Raw genomic sequence first — 19,032 nt, 5'->3', positions numbered from 1 at the left:
GGCACTTGTGCACGCGTGTACTACCGAAAAAAAGACTGTGTACATCCTCAGTGCAGCGAATAAAAAAATCATGTCAGAAATGAGTCCAGGTTTTCATTCCAACTTCCTGCCAACAGCCTCCAGACAGCACAGTGGATTTGTTTTGTGTGGGCACGAGGACGTGTGAGAGGACTTGCGCGTGCGTGTGTGTGTGCACACAGAGTGCAATGGTACCAAATGTATGGAACCAAATTTGCAAATGGAACCAAGCTGCACTCTAAATTCAATGCAACACAAATGGGATGAATTAACCCATGTCATGTGACATACAAATCACCAATCAAATAACAAGGATCCACTCAGCTGTTGTAAAATAATTACTTTAAACATCAGTTTGCATCGTTTAGAATAATATTGTCTAAGTTGGGCATTTTTCTTTCATAAATGACCCTTAATCGTTATGGTTAATTGTAGCAGTTGACAGATATTTTTCCGGTTATTGGACGATCAGTTCATTGACAGATCATCTCAGGATTTTATGACTGTAAAATTACATACGTATTTTCTCAATTTTCCTAAAGGCCATATTTGGAAGAGCCACGCAGTGTGACTGTACAGAAAGGAGCAGAACCGCTTGGAATCTCCATCGTGAGCGGTGAGACTGGAGGAGTGTTTGTGTCCAAAGTCACAGCAGGCAGCATTGCACACCAAGCTCATTTGGAGTATGGGGACCAACTCCTAGAGGTACAGCTGCTGTCACCCTTCGCCTCAGTGCCGACCACACCGTTAAGGCCATAACTAATGAGACAGTGACATGCATTTCATTATTATGATGTGAACTACAAATTCACCACAATCATTTAAATTAAATCACCATTTTAATATTATATTGCATATCCTTTGCAGACAGTGGGCCCCATTTTGACAGCAGATCCACAGTTGGCTGTCGGAGCACACTGTGGTTTATAAGCAGCTGCAAAGTTTATCATGATCAAATATATCGGCTCACCAAACACCTCTGTCTGGCTTTGTGATCCTAAAACTCTGTGACTTTAGCCCACCTGGCTGTAGAACAGCTGTGCAGCTAATTGTTAAGTTACATCTGAGCTCTGAAAATTGAACGTCTGCAAATGAAATGACTGAGTTATGCTGCTATAGACTTAGACTGCTGGGGGGTTCCCATGATGCACTGAGTGTTTCTTTCTCCTTTTGCTCTGTATGCACCACTCTGCATTTAATCATTAGTGATTGATCTCTGCTCCCCTCCACAGCATATCTTTTTCCTGATTTTCTCCCTCAGCACCGACCAGTCCCAGCAGAAGACTGCCCCTCCCTGAGCCTGGTTCTGCTGGAGGTTTCTTCCTGTTAAAAGGGAGTTTTTCCTTCCCACTGTCGCCAAGTGCTTGCTCACAGGGGGTCGTTTTGACCGTTGGGGTTTTTACGTAATTATTGTATGGCCTTGCCTTACAATATAAAGCGCCTTGGGGCAACTGTTTGTTGTGATTTGGCGCTATATAAATAAAATTGATTGATTGATTGAAGTCCTACAGCTTTGACTTGATATGGCCTTAAATACCCTTCACTTAAACCACATCTGGATTTTTTCATTTCACATCCCTCATAGTCAAAATGATGAAAATGCTGTAACTGTCCACTGAGTTATGGACTTAACTGTCTATGTAGTCATTTAATCGTAGTTGACAATTGGTGTACGTTATGGACCTTTACTGATGAATTATTGTTTCCAGTTCAATGGAATCAACCTTCGGAATGCCAACGAGCAGCAGGCTCGACTGGTGATCGGGCAGCAGTGCGACACAGTCACCATTTTGGCTCAGTATAATCCTCACATGGTTCAACTGGGAAACCACTCGCATTCAGGGTAAGGAGGAGAGTCAACAACACAAAGACTGAAGGGGAAAGATTTTGTGCATTTTTGAAAATCTATCACTTGAGTGCAGATTTATTACATCTGTAATGAGGGTTTTTTTTTAATCCACATTTGTTTGTTTGTTAGCAGAATTGCTCAAAAACTGATGAATCAGTTTTAAATAATACATTGTTTGAGGGGTCTAAGGCTTAATCCATTAGATTTGAGTACCAAGTTAATCAAAGAGCAGACCCTGAGGTTTGGATCTGGATAAAGGTGGAGATCAAAGGATGACAATCAGGATCAAATATTAGATTAGGGCCCAAAGGTTAGCAATTGACCAGAGATTAGCTTCAGCATCATAGGTCTTCAATCGTGAGCAAATATCATATTCAGGCTCGCAGTTGAGTGGTTGGGATCAAAGGGTATAAACATGACCAAAGTTAGGAGGAACAAGGATTAGGATCACAGGCCATCACTCAGAATCAGATGTGAGCAGTCAGGAAGATGGATAGCTTTGTAGAGATTTGTATAGATTAGAGTTTGGTTTGAGGTTTAAACCAACCTACATTAGAGCAGGTGGATCTGTGGGTTAGGAGTTGGACTACCACTATTCAATTCCAGGTGTGCACTTCACTACTTATCTGTTCTTGGACAAGCTTTTCATCTGCATTTTCCCAGTCTACCCTGCTTTAAATGGGTACTCGCATTGGCTGAGGAAGGAACCCTCAATAGACTGGTGTCCCATCCAGGGCTAGACGTAGACTCACTTGACACAACAGTAAATTACTGTGGATCCTTTCAAGTTTGACTGTGTATTTGTCCATGGGTTTTTCCTGCAGGTACAATTATAATGGCTCTCTTCTACTGTAATGGATGTGTAAAAATAGCACAGTCACCAGTGGGCCTCAGGGACTATATCGGTTAATACTTTGTTCTTAAATTAAGGGGATTATGGGGCCTTGGCAGAGATTTGATTTCTGTAAAGTGCCTTCCTATTTGTCAATGTAAGTGCGGCAAATTTGTATGACCTGTGCACATGAGTACATCACACGAGTCCACAAGAAAATACAGCTGTGATAAAAGAAGGGAGTTCAAATGAGATTATCATCGGCAAACGAATATGCTGAACATGGAAGAAATATGCAGAACATAAGTGGCATGTGACATTGTCTCTTAAAAACTACACAGAAATAATGCATTAAGTGTAACAAAGGTGCCAAATTCCACCCCCTCCCCTCCAATCCTCAGTTCTCGGGTAGAGTCAGTCATCAGCCATGCAACCCCTCAAGACAGTGGTGCCACCACCCTGGACCATCACTCCGTCATCAACATAGTGAGCGAACACAACCACAGCACTGTGACGTCATCGCCCAACCAGAACACACCTTCAACCAGCCCTCACAGCCCATTCAGGTGGGAGTGGCAGCTCTCCTGACACTCACATAGTTCTTTTCTGCTCATGTCTCTAATGTTCTCTCTCATTGTTCTGGTAATAAAGCAAACCTGACTGTGAAGCCTTTCTGCAGGCTGCCTGGTTCAGGTTTCTGCAGGGCTGCAGAACCTCGGCTGGTGAGGCTGACGAAGATCCAGGTCGAGCTGGGAGTTCAGATCTGTGGTGGAAACCTTTGCGGCATCTTTGTGGAAAGTCTGGATGATGATAATCCGGATGGCCTGCTGCCTGGAGACTTGATACTGGAGGTTTGCGTCAATGTGATTTGGCTGAAAATGTAGACTCGTTCTGTGCTTTTTTGAGTATTTTACTGTATTTGTTTCTAAACAGTGCAATGGCATTAACATGAAAAACAAAACTAAAGAAGAGGCATACTTGGAGATGATGAAACCAGCTGAAACAATCACAGTCAAAGTCCAGAACTACATGGGTGACCTTAGTGCCCTCACAGAGTCCCCTGGAGATGGATTTTTTATAAGGTAACAAATGTTCTAGAAAACTCCACTGTTCCCACAGAGGATAATAATCAAAACCTCAGTGTCCTGATGTTTGGCATAAATGGGCTACAGTTACAATCTGTAGATGTCACTTATCTATCAGGTAGACAGAACAGGATTTCTTGTATTTGTTCTTCTTGTATCAACCATCTGTCAGCCTGCCACTGAAACCCAAAACAGCATGTTTATCTTAACCTCTTTATTTTTCTCCTTCACTCCAGAGCACTTTATGAGAGGGAGGCAGAGGTCGAGCAGGAGCTGATCTTTAAGAAAGATGACATTCTGTACGTGGATGATACACTACCACATGGAAACTTTGGGTACTGGATGGCCTGGCAGCTGGATGAGAAGGCACAGAAGCTTGAGAGAGGACAAATTCCAAGTAAATACATGTGAGTCCAGCCTCTTTCATTTTTATTTTTATCTGTTGCTACAGGGCTCCAGCTAGAACCATTTTAGTGCCGGGTAAGTTACGTGATCGCTGCTCACGGCAGGGGGTGCGGGGGTCAAGCGGGGCAGAACCCCCTGAAGCTATAGGGTTTTATACCTTTAAAATGTTATTGTCAAGCCCTATTTTAGCAAATTTTGAATGGTTTTAGGTGCATTGAAAGCAAGAATAATAGACCAAATAAAATGGCGTTTATGTTGTAATATTTGTAATACCAAAGTTCTTCTTAAAATGTTTCTATCAGTCTAAGTCGAAGTTAATAAAATAAATAACATTGAAAAGGTTTAAAAACACATTAATACTTGATGGGCATATAACATTTGCTGCTCTTCTTTCCTCCAGTGAAGCAGGCAGTTTTTCTGTCATGACAGTTTTTTTTCCAGCATGGTTGAGTGGGATTGCATTACTTACAAACAAAAACAACAACAACAAAAATATAGCCACTAATTGTCAGCTTTTTGGAAACAGCTTTTTGGAAAGGGGAGCCTTTAAACTCTAAAAGAAACCGTAAACTTCTGAATGTATCAGCATCTACAGACACAGACACTCTGGATTATTTTAATAAACCATTTTAATGGAGTTTTTTTTTCCCCCTTTAAGTCAGAGTGGCGAGAGACCCTCTGATCTGCTTTCAGTGAGCGCTGAAAACAGCTGAATGTTGACCTCTGCTGTTTGCGGCAGAGATATGAAGAAAATGAGAAATATATTTCTTATTTCTTTAATTATGTGGTTGAAATAGCAAAATAAAACAAAAGTACGACACTATAAGCTTGAAATATGATTGAATTGTTACATTTTTCACCAACATTCCATGGTGGGCGGGACAGGAAATTTGAACCAGAGAGGAGGGAGGAAATTTGCAGTACTGGGCGGTACTGCCCGGCACCGCCCACCGTAGCAATAACCCTGATTGGCTATGTTCATATTGCACATTGATACACACCAGATTGTGTGAATTTAATTGTGGAATTTACATTTTTGCAGATCGAACACTTGCCTGAATTTTGGCAGGTGGACCTGACTCAATTGAACTGACTGTGCGATTGTAATAACTATCAACTTTTGAAACAATATAATACCAAGTATGAATGGGCTTAATCATTCTTGAATGATTCAACATTATTGTGAATTTATGTGCAGTTAGTTTGGATCTGATGATTATGTGTGCAGTCCTGGTGGTTTCCTGGCTCCTGCGGTTTTTGGCAGCTGCTCTCCAGCCTTCACAAAGTGAACCACCTGAGTGGTGGGGTGGGATCGTCTGCTCCTGCTGATTTGCACAGTGATGGCTTCTGCTATCGGTTTCAGTACCTAGTTGAGGTGCCATGGAATACCAGCCCTGCCCAAGAGCTACTGGGCAGCAGCTCTGGATGTGCTCCAACGTGCACCTGCCTGCCAACTTGGGGACAACTTAGGGACTTGCCCCAGATGGAGACATTTGATGGGCTGGGCAGAACGTCGTACACTGCCTGGACAAAGAACTTAATGCGCTGTGGTTCTAGCCTTCCAGAGATCAGTCCATGTGACTTTTCGGCCCATGACTTGCTCCCAACTTGTCCAGGCACCCTGATGCCTCAGGCTGACAGCTCTGCTGGTCCTTCACTCCTCCACCTCTGCTCTCACGTCATCCTGGACCAGTCTGCACCTCTGCTTTCCCTTGGCGTACCGTGGCATTAGGAAGGTTCCCAGACCAGCTGTTTCACGGGCCTCTGCTCTCACTAGGACTCTGCGTTGTGTCCGTGACTCTGCTTGCAATACAGCTTCACCTGCTCTCCAGTTCTTCCTGGTTCTCACCTTGACCCCTGCCTGGGCCACCTTGGGGTCACTGGAGTCACTGTACATCTTCACCTCTCTTTCCCGTGTCACCTTAAACTCTTCCTCTTGTGACTTCAGGGGCTGCTGGAGCTTGTTGTTGTGACCATAGAGGGTGATGCTGTTGAGGCTCATAGTACAGTCTTAGTCACCTTCTGAGCAAGCTGCTGACCTTTCTATCCAAGCCCTCTACCATATAGATGGGACCATAGTAGATGAGCAAAGGCCAAAGCATTCTTGGCAGGATACCGTGAAGCCTTGAACTTTCCAGGAAGCCCTGACTGGTCCACTGCTCTCAACCAGCTCTCTAGTTCCTGACAGGTTTCCTGAACAGATGCTAAATCCTTCAGTCTGCTGTTGAACACCTTGCCAAGGCTCTTCACTGGCTTTTCAGAGACAGTTGGGATTAGTGTGCCTCTGATGCTGAAACCTGTCCACAACTTTGCCCGTCTTCAACACCAGTGATCTTGATTTGGCAGGTTTGACCCTCATCTTTGCTCAACCTATCAGTTGCTCCAGCTGACAAGGAACTCATTTTGCAGATGTAAAAATGACTTTTGTCTAACAAAAACAAACTCAAAGTAGCTCCTTCACTGTGTGACTGGGTTGTACAAAGCGAGCCACATCGTCACAGAACACTTCCTGTTTCTTGCACAAGAGTTTTTCATTATAAGAGCACAGGTCAAATGGATGATGTCATCACAAATCACACGTGGAAGCGATGGCGGGAAAACATGGTGAAAATTCATCATTTTTAGGTTTTTACAATGTGCTGGGTTAAAATCCCACCCCTTCCACATTTCTCCATGTAATGTGGAGTTGCGTCAAGAAGGGCATCCGGCGTAAAACCTGTGCCAATTCAACATGCAGATCCACCTTGGATTTGCTGTGGCGACCCCAAGTGCAAAACAAGGGAGCAGCCGAAGGGACTTACTTTTAGAATGTGCTGGTTGTAATGGAATTAATTATTTTAGGTGGGCATTTAAGAAAATTTATTAAAAAATAAATAATTTCAGGTGGGTGTTTAGCCAACGTTCTCCAATACAGGGGGTGGGCCGATGCTCAGCCCTGGTCCCTCTGACGCACAAATATGGTATTTCACCCAGTGCATCTCAACCTATTCGTCTTTCTCCAACAGGATGGATCAGGAGTTCTACAGAAGACACAACATGCTTGATAAAGATGATAACGGCGCCAGTAAGACTCTGTCTGCTGCCGCTCGGAGGTCTTTCTTCCGCCGGAGGCCAAAGCACAAACGCAGCGGATCCAAGGATGGGAAGGAGCTGATGGGTCTGGATGCTATAAGCACAGATTTCTTCCCTGTCATAGATGGTGAGAACTGATATAATGACAGTTCTTATTTTACTGATGTTTTATTCTGAAACAACAACTTAACATTTCTGCATGAATACTGATTGTGTTTGTGATCCAGATGGTGTGAACCTGGTGTACCAGCGTGTCCAGAAGGTGGATTGCACTTTTCCCAGACCAGTGCTGCTCTTGGGTCCATTGGTGGAACCTTGTAAGGAAATGTTGGTGAATGAGGCTCCTGATAAGTTCTGTCGCTGTCTGCCTGGTGAGTCCTGTCAGTCAAGTGTGTGCACCAACAGCTGTGCTTTTTGAGTAAATTAAACACGAGATTGGAAAAACTGTGTGAGGATGTCATTGAATAATATGGTCAATAAGCTTGGGTCCTTATTTCTTTTTAGAGATTATGAAGGCATCTCAGCAGGCAATTGAGCGAGGAGTAAAAGATTGTGTGTTCATCGACTACAAACGGAGGAGTGGTCATTTTGATGTGACAACTGTGGCATCAATAAAGGAGATCACAGAGAAGGTACACTTGTCTTAGTTATTGTTGCAGAGAGACTATGCAACATTTAAAATGGCCGCGGATCCTTTTAGGTTTGATTGTGTACATGTCCATGGGTTCTCCTACAGGTACAAGTTATAATGTCTCTGTTCTGCTGGAATGAATGTGTAAAATATGATCCAACTACAGTTCTTGTGAAGATGCAAAAGCAAAGTGTAGTAACTGAAATGAACTGACAAGGCGCTTTATTTATAGGATACACTGTATATAAATCTGAATTGATTGCAATTGTACATTTGGCTTTTCTGATTTTTGGTCCCTGAATGTTTTTATTTGTTCTATTTTGTATGTACGCTTCCCTGTAGGGTGGTATAAATGCTGTACGCTGTTTATTTATTTATGAATTTTTGTAATTTTATTTTATTTTTTTTACCATCCCCATTTCTCATGCAGTCTGTCGCTGTCATTTTCTCTCATAGGACTGTCACTGTTTACTTGACATTGCCCCTCACGCCATTGAACGTCTTCACAGCGTTCACATCTTCCCAATTGTCATATTCATTCGCTACAAAAATGCCAAACAGATAAAGTGAGTAATCCAGTGTTTCTATTGGACATTTTATTTATTTTATCATTTTATTTTATGGGCCATTGTTTTATGCACAGTTTCACTTTAATTCTTCAACACATTTTGGGGAAGTTGAATGAATGAATGAATGAATGAGTTTATTTTGATATAAAGAAAAAAGAGAAAAACTTTTTAGTACAAAATGAAACAAAACAAAACTGATTTCTCAGTAACCGAAAGGGTGTAGGTAGGAGCAAAAGCTTATATACACCTACCCCTTTTACCTCGGCAAATTTTACTCCTCACAACAAAAGCAAAACGAGCAGAACAAGCAAAATACAAACATTTGAAGATCATCAATGAACCTAAATTTCTCATCATAACAAAATAAGTAATAGCACACATCGCAAAATCCAAAAACACTAGTACAAAATCCATCCATCCATCCATTTTCTTCCGCTTTATCCGGAGTCGAGTTGCGGGGGCAGCAGCTCAAGCAAAGCCCCCCAGACCTCCCGATCCACACACACCTCCCCCAGCTCCTCTGGGGGAACCCCAAGGCGTTCCCAAGCCAGCCGAGAGATGTAGTCCCTCCAGCGTGTCCTGGGTCTTCCCCGGGCCTCCTCCCAATGGGACGTGCCCGGAACACCTCTCCAGCAAGACGTCCAGGGGGCATCCGGAAAAGATGCCCGAGCCACCTCACCTGACTCCTTTCGACGTGGAGGAGCAGCGGCTCGACTCTGAGCTCCTCCCGAGTGACCGAGCTCCTCACCCTATCTCTAAGGGAGCGCCCAGCCACCCTGCGGAGGAAACTCATCTCGGCCGCTTGTACCCATGATCTCGTTCTTTCGGTCATGAGCCAAATCTCATGACCATAGGTGAGGAGTGGAATGTAGCTCGATCGGTAAATCGAGAGCTTTGCCCCCTACTCAGCTCTCTCTTCACCACGACGGTCCGATACAGCGACCGCATCACTGCAGATGCTGCACCGATCCGTCTATCGATCTCACACTCCATCCGTCCCTCATTCGTGAACAAGACCCTGAGATACTTAAACTCCTCCACTTGAGGCAAGGACACTCCACCGACCTGAAGAGGGCAAAGCACCTTTTTCCGGTCGAGAACCATGACCTCGGATTTGGAGGTGCTGATTTTCATCTCGGCTGCAAACTGCCCCAGTGCACGCTGAAGGTCCTGATTTGACGAAGCCAACAGAACCACATCGTCCGTAAACAGCAGAGACGAGATTCTGTGGTTCCCAAACTAGACCCCCTCTACACCCTGGCTGCGCCTAGAAATTCTGTCCATAAAAATAATGAACAGAACCGGTGACAAAGGGCAGCCCTGGCGGAGGCCAACGTGCACTGGAAACAGGTTTGTCTTACTACCGGCAATGCGAACCAAGCTCCTGCTGCGGTTGTACAGGGACCGGATAGCCCTTAGCAAAGGACCCTGGACCCCGTACTCCCGGAGCACTCCCCACAGCGTGCCCCGAGGGACACGGTTGAACACCTTCTCCAGATCCACAAAACACATGTGGACTGGTTGGGCGAACTCCCATGAACCCTCGAGCACCCGATGGAGCGTGTAGAGCTGGTCCAGTGTGCCGCAACTAGGACGAAAACCACACTGCTCCTCCTGAATCTGAGGTTCGACCATCGGTCGAATTCTCCTCTCCAGTACTCTGGAATAGACCTTACCAGGGAGGCTGAGGAATGTGATCCCCCTATAGTTGGAACACACCCTCCGGTCCCCCTTCTTAAACAGAGGGACCACCACCCCGGTCTGCCAATCCAGAGGCACTGTGGAGATAAGCAAAGATAAGTAGGACTCCTTCTTCAGCTTGACGGCATCCCTTACTTCCGGTGTCCACCACCGGGTTTGGGGATTGCTGCCGCGACAGGCACCAGAGACCTTGTGACCGCAGCTACGAGCGGCCGCATCGACAATGGAGGTGGAGAACATGGTCCACTTGGACTCCATGTCTCCAACCTCCCCGGGGATCTGGGAGAACTTAATTGTCTATACTGTAACCAGAAATGATATAGTTTTTATAGGTCTTTTAAAGCTGACTAGAGTATTGCATAATTTAATATCCTCTGGACAGTTGTTCAAATGTTCACTCCTTTTTTAGAGACACAGTGACTTTTTACAATAGTTCGTGCCCTTGGTTGATCAAATATCAATATTCCTCTCAAACTATAAATGGAGTCTATTTTAAACAGATTTTGGACATGTTGAGGTAAAAATTAGTTTTTTGCTTTGTACATAGTTTGTATTGTAATGTATTCAACTAGCATACAAGTATTCAGCCCCTTGGTACTTCATGCATTTTAATTTGTTTATGGCATTTCAAACACAAAAAGTAAATCAGGCTTCTCAATATAAACATTTCTAAAATGATCTTCCTTAGAATCAAACTGAAAGTAAATCTCTACAACTTGATAAAAATGAATTAAAAATATAAAAGCCAAGATGATGGGTTGCATAAGTTATCAGCCCCTTTGGTATAATACCTGTAATTAATCAATTTAATTGTCAGTTTTCTTCAAACAAGTCAGGGGATGGATACATGAACACCAAGTCACTGAATATGTCTTGAACTTTATTTACATCAGTTACAACAGCAGCAATGGGAAAGTTACTTTATATACTATGTTTTTTCAAAATAGTTTGATAAAATTGTTAGCTCAAAATAAAATGAACAGTTTTGAGTACTTCTATATCACACCATGAAAAATGCACATAAAACAAGACAAAATGTCAGCAGAATATTTTCTCAGACAAAGTGAAATTTGTTTTTTAATTAAAGTCTGAGTGCAGTGAATTCCCTCCATAGCTGCACTGAGGGTTTATGAGCAGTCATCTGATACAGCTTTGAAAGAACAAATGGATTTTTATTTATTTTCAAGAAAGCTGCCTTTGCATGACTGCATATAAAATAAGTGACTGATTTAAACAACTGAAGTACATCTTCAGAGAACAAGGGTACATTGTGTTTTCACAGGGTACGATTTGGCGTAACTGCTTGATTCTTAACCTTCATTTTTAAAGTGCCATTATAACAATGATCCCACTTTTCATGAAATATGCAGTGGTATTCTGTTTACTTCTCTAAAGAGTTGGCTGTGTTCTCTCACTGTGAGCACTGTGTAGATAACAAGCCCAATTATTTTATTTTGTTTTTTGGGCCATATTATTTGAGTGCTACAAGGCAAAAAATAAAATGATGATAATCTCCAGTTCAGCTTTGCTTTCAGGTTTAGAAAAAAAGGGGGCATGTGTTACTTCAAAATAAAAGACTGGGGTAAAAAAAAAAAAATAAAAATCTGTAAATACATTTAATAAAAAAAGTGTTTAAGTAGCGGTAGCCTTAGTGGCCACCAGACATAGGCTTCGAAAGAAATGGACGCACAACCTCATGTCAACCTACTGTATATGCAGTGGTGGGCACAGATCCGCTAACCACTAATTAGCAAAGCTAACTTTTTGGTTAGCTTTGCCCATCACTGCCGACATGTAATTACAACCTCACCTGCTCGTAATTTCCATAATGCATGTGATGATGATATTACAGTACTTCTTACAATAAGCCCAGACATGGCCAGAAGGTGGCAGACAGGTACATGGTATGTGACATAACCCTTCCAAAGTTGGTTTTGGTTTGATTTGGAGCACCAAAGATAACCACTGTCCAGTCAATTTAGCGTCATTATCTGCCGTTTTAATATGGTGAGTTGCAAGATGGTAGCATTTATTATTTTTGAGCTATCTTTTTATGACCTGATAAAAAATTTTCATTCACTCACAGGGCTTTAGGGTGGTTTAGGGTTTTTTGCTTTTTTTAAGGGGTACATGCTTTGTCTTTTTCAAACACTAGGAATACAAAATCTTGGCCAGATTAAACAAGAGATTGCTAAAATTGGCGGGGCAGGGGTCTTGTGCAGCCTTTGTGCCAAGAGACCCTTGGCTTTGGTCAATGCAGTCTTTAAAAATTTTGGCCAAAGAACATTTAAAATATAAAATATATGAACACTTAGTACATGCTTGGTAATGTACCATCTAGTTAAAGCAGCCTCTGATTTCAAAAGTTTAATTCAAGAGCTTCTCAAAGCAAAGAAATGGAATATTTTATATCCAAGTCAGACACCTGACCTCAACCCAGTAGCACATGCATTCTACTGGCTGAAGGCAGTAAGATCCATAAACAAGCAGCAACTGAAGGATGGTGCAGTGAAGGCCAAGCATCTCAAGGGTGAAAATTCAGGGTTTGCTGATATCTATGGGTTACATACTTCAGGTGATCATAGACTGCAAAAGATTTTCATCCAAGCAGTAACAACAATGATGATTATTATTAATAACTCCATTCGGGTGGTGTGCAAAGGCAAAATGTCCAAATACTTACGTACCTGAGTGTACAAGTGTACATCAATACTGAGGATGCAGGCAAGTGGGAAAAGGCCATGACCACACCCACATTCACCTGGCTGTGGCAGACAGATGACTGTTCTGAGGAGTTTGGGTTGGACCGTTTGTCTGCCTGGCCGATCCCACCCAGGACCTAGGGTAGGTCCTTAGCCTGGTGGATGTGGCGACCCATGGCGTCAGTGCTGCTTATGAATAAGTGTGTTGCAGTTGCAAATGTTTTCAAGATGCCAACAGGTGCTGCTGTTCTTTTTTATCAGGGAGCAGAAAGATCCTCAGTACCTGCGGGATAAACTCTCACAGAAACATTCCAAGGAGCAGTTTGAGATGGCTCAGAGAATAGAACAGGAATACAGCCGCTTTTTCACAGGTAGGTTCTGCTGTTTTCCTCCAGTTACCTCACACTCTGTGTGCACCTGTGGAAGATGTCTTGATAGGAGTTTGTTTTGATGATTAGATTTCCTCAGACTGAGAGGGTTACCGTTGTTTCTGGACTAATAAATCGCACCAGCATATTAGTCGAATCTGTCCAAAAATGTGTCATGAAGAAGAAAAAAAGGCAGTTTGACCCATTCTCTGTCCCATTTATTTTTGGAACGTGGAACTACAGCTTCATGCATATTTATTTATAAGTCAGACGAGCAGAAGCTATCGAGCCAATTAATATTATTGTACGAGTCACAAAATGTGAGTCTGCTGATTCTTGTTGCAACTGAACATACAGTCATAGGTGAGGCAAACGTGCAACGTAATTAAACATTTGAAAACTCTGTGCATTATTTAGTAGCAGAGTTGCCAGTCTTGGCCCGGGTGAAGAGTAGTTACCAAGTTTTTAAATGGTTTTTGGTAAAATAAAGATAAAAAAAAACTAAATCTTTTATCTGTGGTTGACTACCTGACCACATTGTTGAGTGAGTGCCTTAAAGCAGTGATTGAAGATGGATTTTATTGTTTACATGATTTAAAATCATCTTTTGGAAGTTGTGTAGCTCAATGGTAACAGCTAACATTAGCATGACCAAATGATTCCTTAGTGTGCCTTTTATTCCAAATATCTGCCATAATATGGCTGCTTGAGTGGATAATTTGCCTGACTGATCATCTAAGAGACGTGTCCTGCAGTTTTTCAGTTAAGTGAGGTGCCAGTTTACGCATGCAGAAAGCCACTATGCCCAGACTACTGCCTTTACTGCGGGCATGGACACATACAGAGCCACACATGAGGTTGTTTAAAGTATAGATAACACATGCAAACACTGGGTTCACAATTAGAAGCTAAAGATATAATTGTTATTGTTTGAGCCACGAAATACAAATAAACTGCTTCCTGTCACCACTGAACAGACCAACATAGGTAAGGTAAACATGCAATGCAATTACATGTTTGAAAACTCACGCACATTTACTTATAACACAAAAAGCGTATTAACGATCAGAAGCTCAGGACCTAATTAATATTATTGTGCAAGGCACAAAACATGAGTGACCTGCTTCTTGTCACCACTGAACACAATCGTAGGTGTGGAAAAAGTGCAATGGAATTAAACTTCTGAAAACTCATTGCATTATTTATTTATAATGTAAACGGTGACCTTATATTTGGCTTGTTGACCTGCCACTACAGTCCATACAGGTGTTACGCCGAGTAGGATCAAAGTTATATTCACTCTTTATTCCATCGTGTTCTTTCAGTTTGAGAGCATGATTTCTTAAATGTGCTCATTCTAAGACATAGAACACCCCTCTCAATCAGATCATCTTGTCTTACAGAGGTTGGCATCCAGCTTAATGGTGCATTACCACCATATTCTGCTTTGGAGTGTAACTCACAGTCCTTCATTTACTATACAAGAGCACCTTGTCACATGTGGAGAAGGTGTCATCTTTTGGCCATAGGTGACAATGCAGTATTTTTTCCATATATAGCTCTCTTCAGAATATGAGTCGAGGGATCTCCCAATCTAGTAATAAACAAACAAACAAACCCTGCAACCTATAGTGTGGAAAACATCACCTAAATAGGAAAAAAAAACAAGCAAAAAATATCTCATTGACAGATTTGCACAGATTTTATGGTATCAGCTGCTGAGACATCTGGTCTGTTCTGCTGTTGTGTTAGTGGTGAATGGATGGTGTAGAAACTGCCTTTGGCACGTGTTCAGCAATTTTAATATTTTTAATCAAGACACGGACATCAGTGTTTGACGTATTGCCGCCATTTAAGCCTCTCTGCCATTCCCAATTATCTAAATCCCCAAAGAAAGAGACATCTGGATCATCACCAAATTGTAATGTCTTCTGCTACTACAGTTAATGTTTCTACAAATTAACCACATTACCTCCACCAACTGGCAGATTGCAGAACATGTAGGACAGTGGGATAAAGAGTTGGGCTCACAGTATGTAGACCTGTCTGTCTCTCGAAAAGACATTTAATCGATATTGTCTCGGGCCACCCAGCTGGAAATGGTTTTTTGCCTTGGCTGGGGAAGTAACCTGCAGTGGACTGCTGATCCATCCAGGGGGGAGTCATAGACCTCCATGCACTTTGTGCTACTTTTAGTTGCACTGACTGGGACAAAAAGTATGTTCACCACCCTAACAAAGCCAAACATCAACGTAGCTGAGATGGTGAAGAGTCAGAAAATTACAAACTTTGGATGCATCAGCAGTAACAAGTTTTGAATGTTTTGCTGTTTGGTAGAAATATACCCCTGGCAAAAATGATGGAATCACCGGCCTTGGAGGATGTTCATTCAGTTGTTTAATTTTGTAGAAAAAAAGCAGATCAGACATAACACAAAACTAAAGTAATTTCAAATGGCAACTTTCTGGCTTTAAGAAACACTATAACAAATCAGGAAAAAAAATTGTGGCAGTCAGTAACGTTTACTTTTTTAGACCAAGCAGAGGGAAAAAAAATATGGACTCACTCAATTCTGAGGAAAAAATTATGGAATCACCCTGTAAATTTTCATCCCCAAAATTAACACCTGCATCAGATCAGATCTGCTCATTAGTCTGCATCTAATAAGGACTGATCGCACCTTGGAGAGCTGTTGCACCAAGTGGACTGACATGAATCATGGCTCCAACACGAGAGATGTCAATTGAAACAAAGGAGAGGATTATCAAAATCTTAAAAGAGGGTAAATCATCACGCAATGTTGCAAAAGATGTTGGTTGTTCACAGTCAGCTGTGTCTAAACTCTGGACCAAATACAAACAACATGGGAAGGTTGTTAAAGGCAAACATACTGGTAGACCAAGGAAGACATCAAAGCGTCAAGACAGAAAACTTAAAGCAATATGTCTCAAAAATCAAAAATGCACAACAAAACAAATGAGGAACGAATGGGAGGAAACTGGAGTCAACGTCTGTGACCAAACTGTAAGAAACCGCCTAAAGGAAATGGGATTTACATAGAGAAAAGCTAAACGAAAGCCATCATTAACACCTAAACAGAAAAAAAGCAAGGTTATAATGGGCTAAGGAAAAGCAATCGTGGACTGTGGATGACTGGATGAAAGTCATATTCAGTGATGAATCTCGAATCTGCATTGGGCAAGGTGATGATGCTGGAACTTTTGTTTGGTGCTGTTCCAATGAGATTTAGAAAGATGACTGCCTGAAGAGAACATGTAAATTTCCACAGTCATTGATGATATGGGGCTGCATGTCAGGTAAAGGCATTGGGGAGATGGCTGTCATTACATCATCAATAAATGCACAAGTTTATGTTGATATTTTGGACACTTTACTTATACCATCAATTGAAAGGATGTTTGGGGATGACGAAATCATTTTTCAAGATGATAATGCATCTTGCCATAGAGCAAAAACTGTGAAAACATTCCTTGCAAAAAGACACATATGGTCAATGTCATGGCCTGCAAATAGTCCGGATCTTAATCCAGTTGAAAAATCTTTGGAAGTTGAAGAAAATGGTCCATGATAAGGCTCCAACCTGCAAAGCTGATCTGGCAACAGCAATCAGAGAAAGTTGGAGCCAGATTGATGAAGAGTACTGTTTGTCACTCATTAAGTCCATGCCTCAGAGACTGCAAGCTGTTATAAAAGCCAGAGGTGGTACAGGTGTTGGAGCGTTCTTTTGTTTTTCATGATTCCATAATTTTTTCCTCAGAATTGAGTGATTCCATATTTTTTTTTTCCCCCTCTGCTTGGTCTAAAAAAGTAACCGTTACTGACTGCCACAATTTTTTTTTTTCTTGATTTCTTATAGTGTTTCTTAATGCCAGAAAGTTGCCATTTGAAATGACTTTAGTTTTGTGTCATGTCTGATCTGCTTTTTTTTCCTACAAAATTAAACAACTGAATGAACATCCTCCGAGGCAAGTGATTCCATAATTTTTGCCAGGGGTTGTACTCTGTGAGTTCTTTAACCAAACGATGCACCTGCCTGTTACATATTGCCATGTTTGCGCTGCCTCCTCCTATGTTTACAGGTGTTGTTCAGGGAGGCAGCGTCTCTTCCATTTGCACTCAGATCGTGAGCGTCGTGGAGCAGGAGCAGAGTAAAGTGCTGTGGATTCCACATGGAGCTCTGTAGGAGCGTCTCATCATCTTGGTTTCTTGCCTGCCTTTGTGGACGTTCGAGGAGTTGCACCATTTTGGTGAATCAGTACATCTAAAAGACTTTGGTTAGAATTTCGGCACCAATGAGGCCAAAAGCGTAGGATTCCCACAGTAGTGCTGTACTTTTTGTTTACACGCCTTTGACGCGTACTTGAATGTTTTTTTTTTCCTTAATGTGCTACCACTCCTAGAATCCAGAGTGTCCTCATACTGTTATAAAAGAAGACAGATCGGACCACTGTTCTTTTTGCATCTTTCTAAACTTTAATTCATCAAATCAGACCTCCTTTGTTATACATAGTTTTAGCTAATAGTAAATCTGCATTTTCCAAATAATGTTATTTATAGAGGAACCAGTGGGGCCAGATGTGCTTCTTCTCTTTGTGTTGCTGTCTTTTGTTCCTGAACCAGTTCTTACACTTTACAGAGTTCGACCCACAGTTTTCCCAAGCAGTACCTCAGCATGACTTGTGTCGGCGTACTGCTTGGCAAACATCACCACAACTCGGGAATAGTTGCTTAAACTTGTGCTAGTTTTTGAACATGTTCAAAGTTTCCAGGAAGAAAAAAGACTTTCTAACTGTTGCCAAGTGGTGTACCTGCTAGGGAGCACTTGATTCGGTTTGATTTATTTATAAAGCACCAAATGACAACAGAAGTCACTCTAAGGCGCCATAAATGAGCAATTAAACCTTAAGATCTGTTCATACCGAACCACCGGTTGGCCAGTTGAACTTGTTGACAGACGATAGTGCAAGTCAGCTCAATTTTTCTGGCACCGCTGGCTCGTCTGCACACGTCGCCGGTGAGAGTGCAAATGCTAATGCTAATTGGTTGTTCAGCATTAACAAATCAAAATATTTAAGATCATTTCATTCTGCTCCATCTCCTGACAAAGATTCAGGTCGGCCCTTGAGCCTGTCACCGATCTGTTCAAGATCTCAACCATGTTTTGTAATTTTGCCTTTTCTTTGCTTCCGCTTTCTCTGTCTTTCCAACATTCAAACACTCAGGTTTGATGAGGCCAGCACCAACCATAACTTCCTCAACATCATCCTTGATCCTTTGCGAAGCTGAATGATGACCAGGAGTGCAGCAGAAATGAAGAGTAAATGCTGCTTTGCTGTTTTGTTTGAGTCGTCATGACTTTCAGTTTCCCTCCCTGAAGGATGTAGATAAGCGCCACTTGCTTGGTGTGAACAGACCTTTACCCAACCTGTGAGCAAACGCATTGGCAGCAGTGGTAAGGGAAAAACTCACTCAGGAAACCTCAAGCAGACCAGACTCGATGGGGTGACCATCTGCTGTGGCCATACTAACAAACAAAACAACCAAATTAAACAAGCACAAGGAACTGTCAAATGTGCAAAGATAGAAATTTGCAGATAAGCAGTCATATATAGTCCAGGCTTGGTGTTAAACTTGGCGAGCTTGGATCTATTCTGGGGCAGAGGCGATGTGCGGAGTTGCAGCTCCGCCCGTTATGGTGCCAAATTCAGCCAAGTGTAAGAGCAGCGGTTAAGCAGCTGTCTCACATGACCAGCTTTTGCACCGTAATGGTTCTAGCTAC

The 19,032-nt window shown here is 42.2% G+C and overlaps 1 protein-coding gene across 2 annotated transcripts in view; it reads left to right on the top strand.

The window, feature by feature from the left end:
• Positions 1–18,702, top strand: part of LOC117530524 (disks large homolog 5-like) — a 110,546-nt gene extending 91,844 nt beyond the window's left edge. For both annotated transcript variants that reach the window (XM_034193418.1, XM_034193419.1), the window contains exons 22-33: positions 561–723; positions 1,728–1,861; positions 3,101–3,265; positions 3,379–3,550; positions 3,633–3,781; positions 4,021–4,191; positions 7,195–7,388; positions 7,489–7,632; positions 7,766–7,893; positions 8,349–8,458; positions 13,126–13,235; positions 17,333–18,702. In XM_034193418.1, the coding sequence (XP_034049309.1) occupies positions 561–723; positions 1,728–1,861; positions 3,101–3,265; positions 3,379–3,550; positions 3,633–3,781; positions 4,021–4,191; positions 7,195–7,388; positions 7,489–7,632; positions 7,766–7,893; positions 8,349–8,458; positions 13,126–13,235; positions 17,333–17,436 (1,744 nt within the window). In that variant the 3' untranslated portion in view covers positions 17,437–18,702. The remainder of the gene's footprint in view (positions 1–560; positions 724–1,727; positions 1,862–3,100; positions 3,266–3,378; positions 3,551–3,632; positions 3,782–4,020; positions 4,192–7,194; positions 7,389–7,488; positions 7,633–7,765; positions 7,894–8,348; positions 8,459–13,125; positions 13,236–17,332) is intronic.
• The last annotated feature ends 330 nt before the right edge of the window (positions 18,703–19,032 follow it).

Source organism: Thalassophryne amazonica, chromosome 18 (assembly GCF_902500255.1).
Source record: "Thalassophryne amazonica chromosome 18, fThaAma1.1, whole genome shotgun sequence".
Lineage (NCBI taxonomy): Eukaryota > Metazoa > Chordata > Actinopteri > Batrachoidiformes > Batrachoididae > Thalassophryne > Thalassophryne amazonica.
Note: the sequence above shows the minus strand (reverse complement) of the source record. Positions and strands in the feature narration are given on the sequence as shown.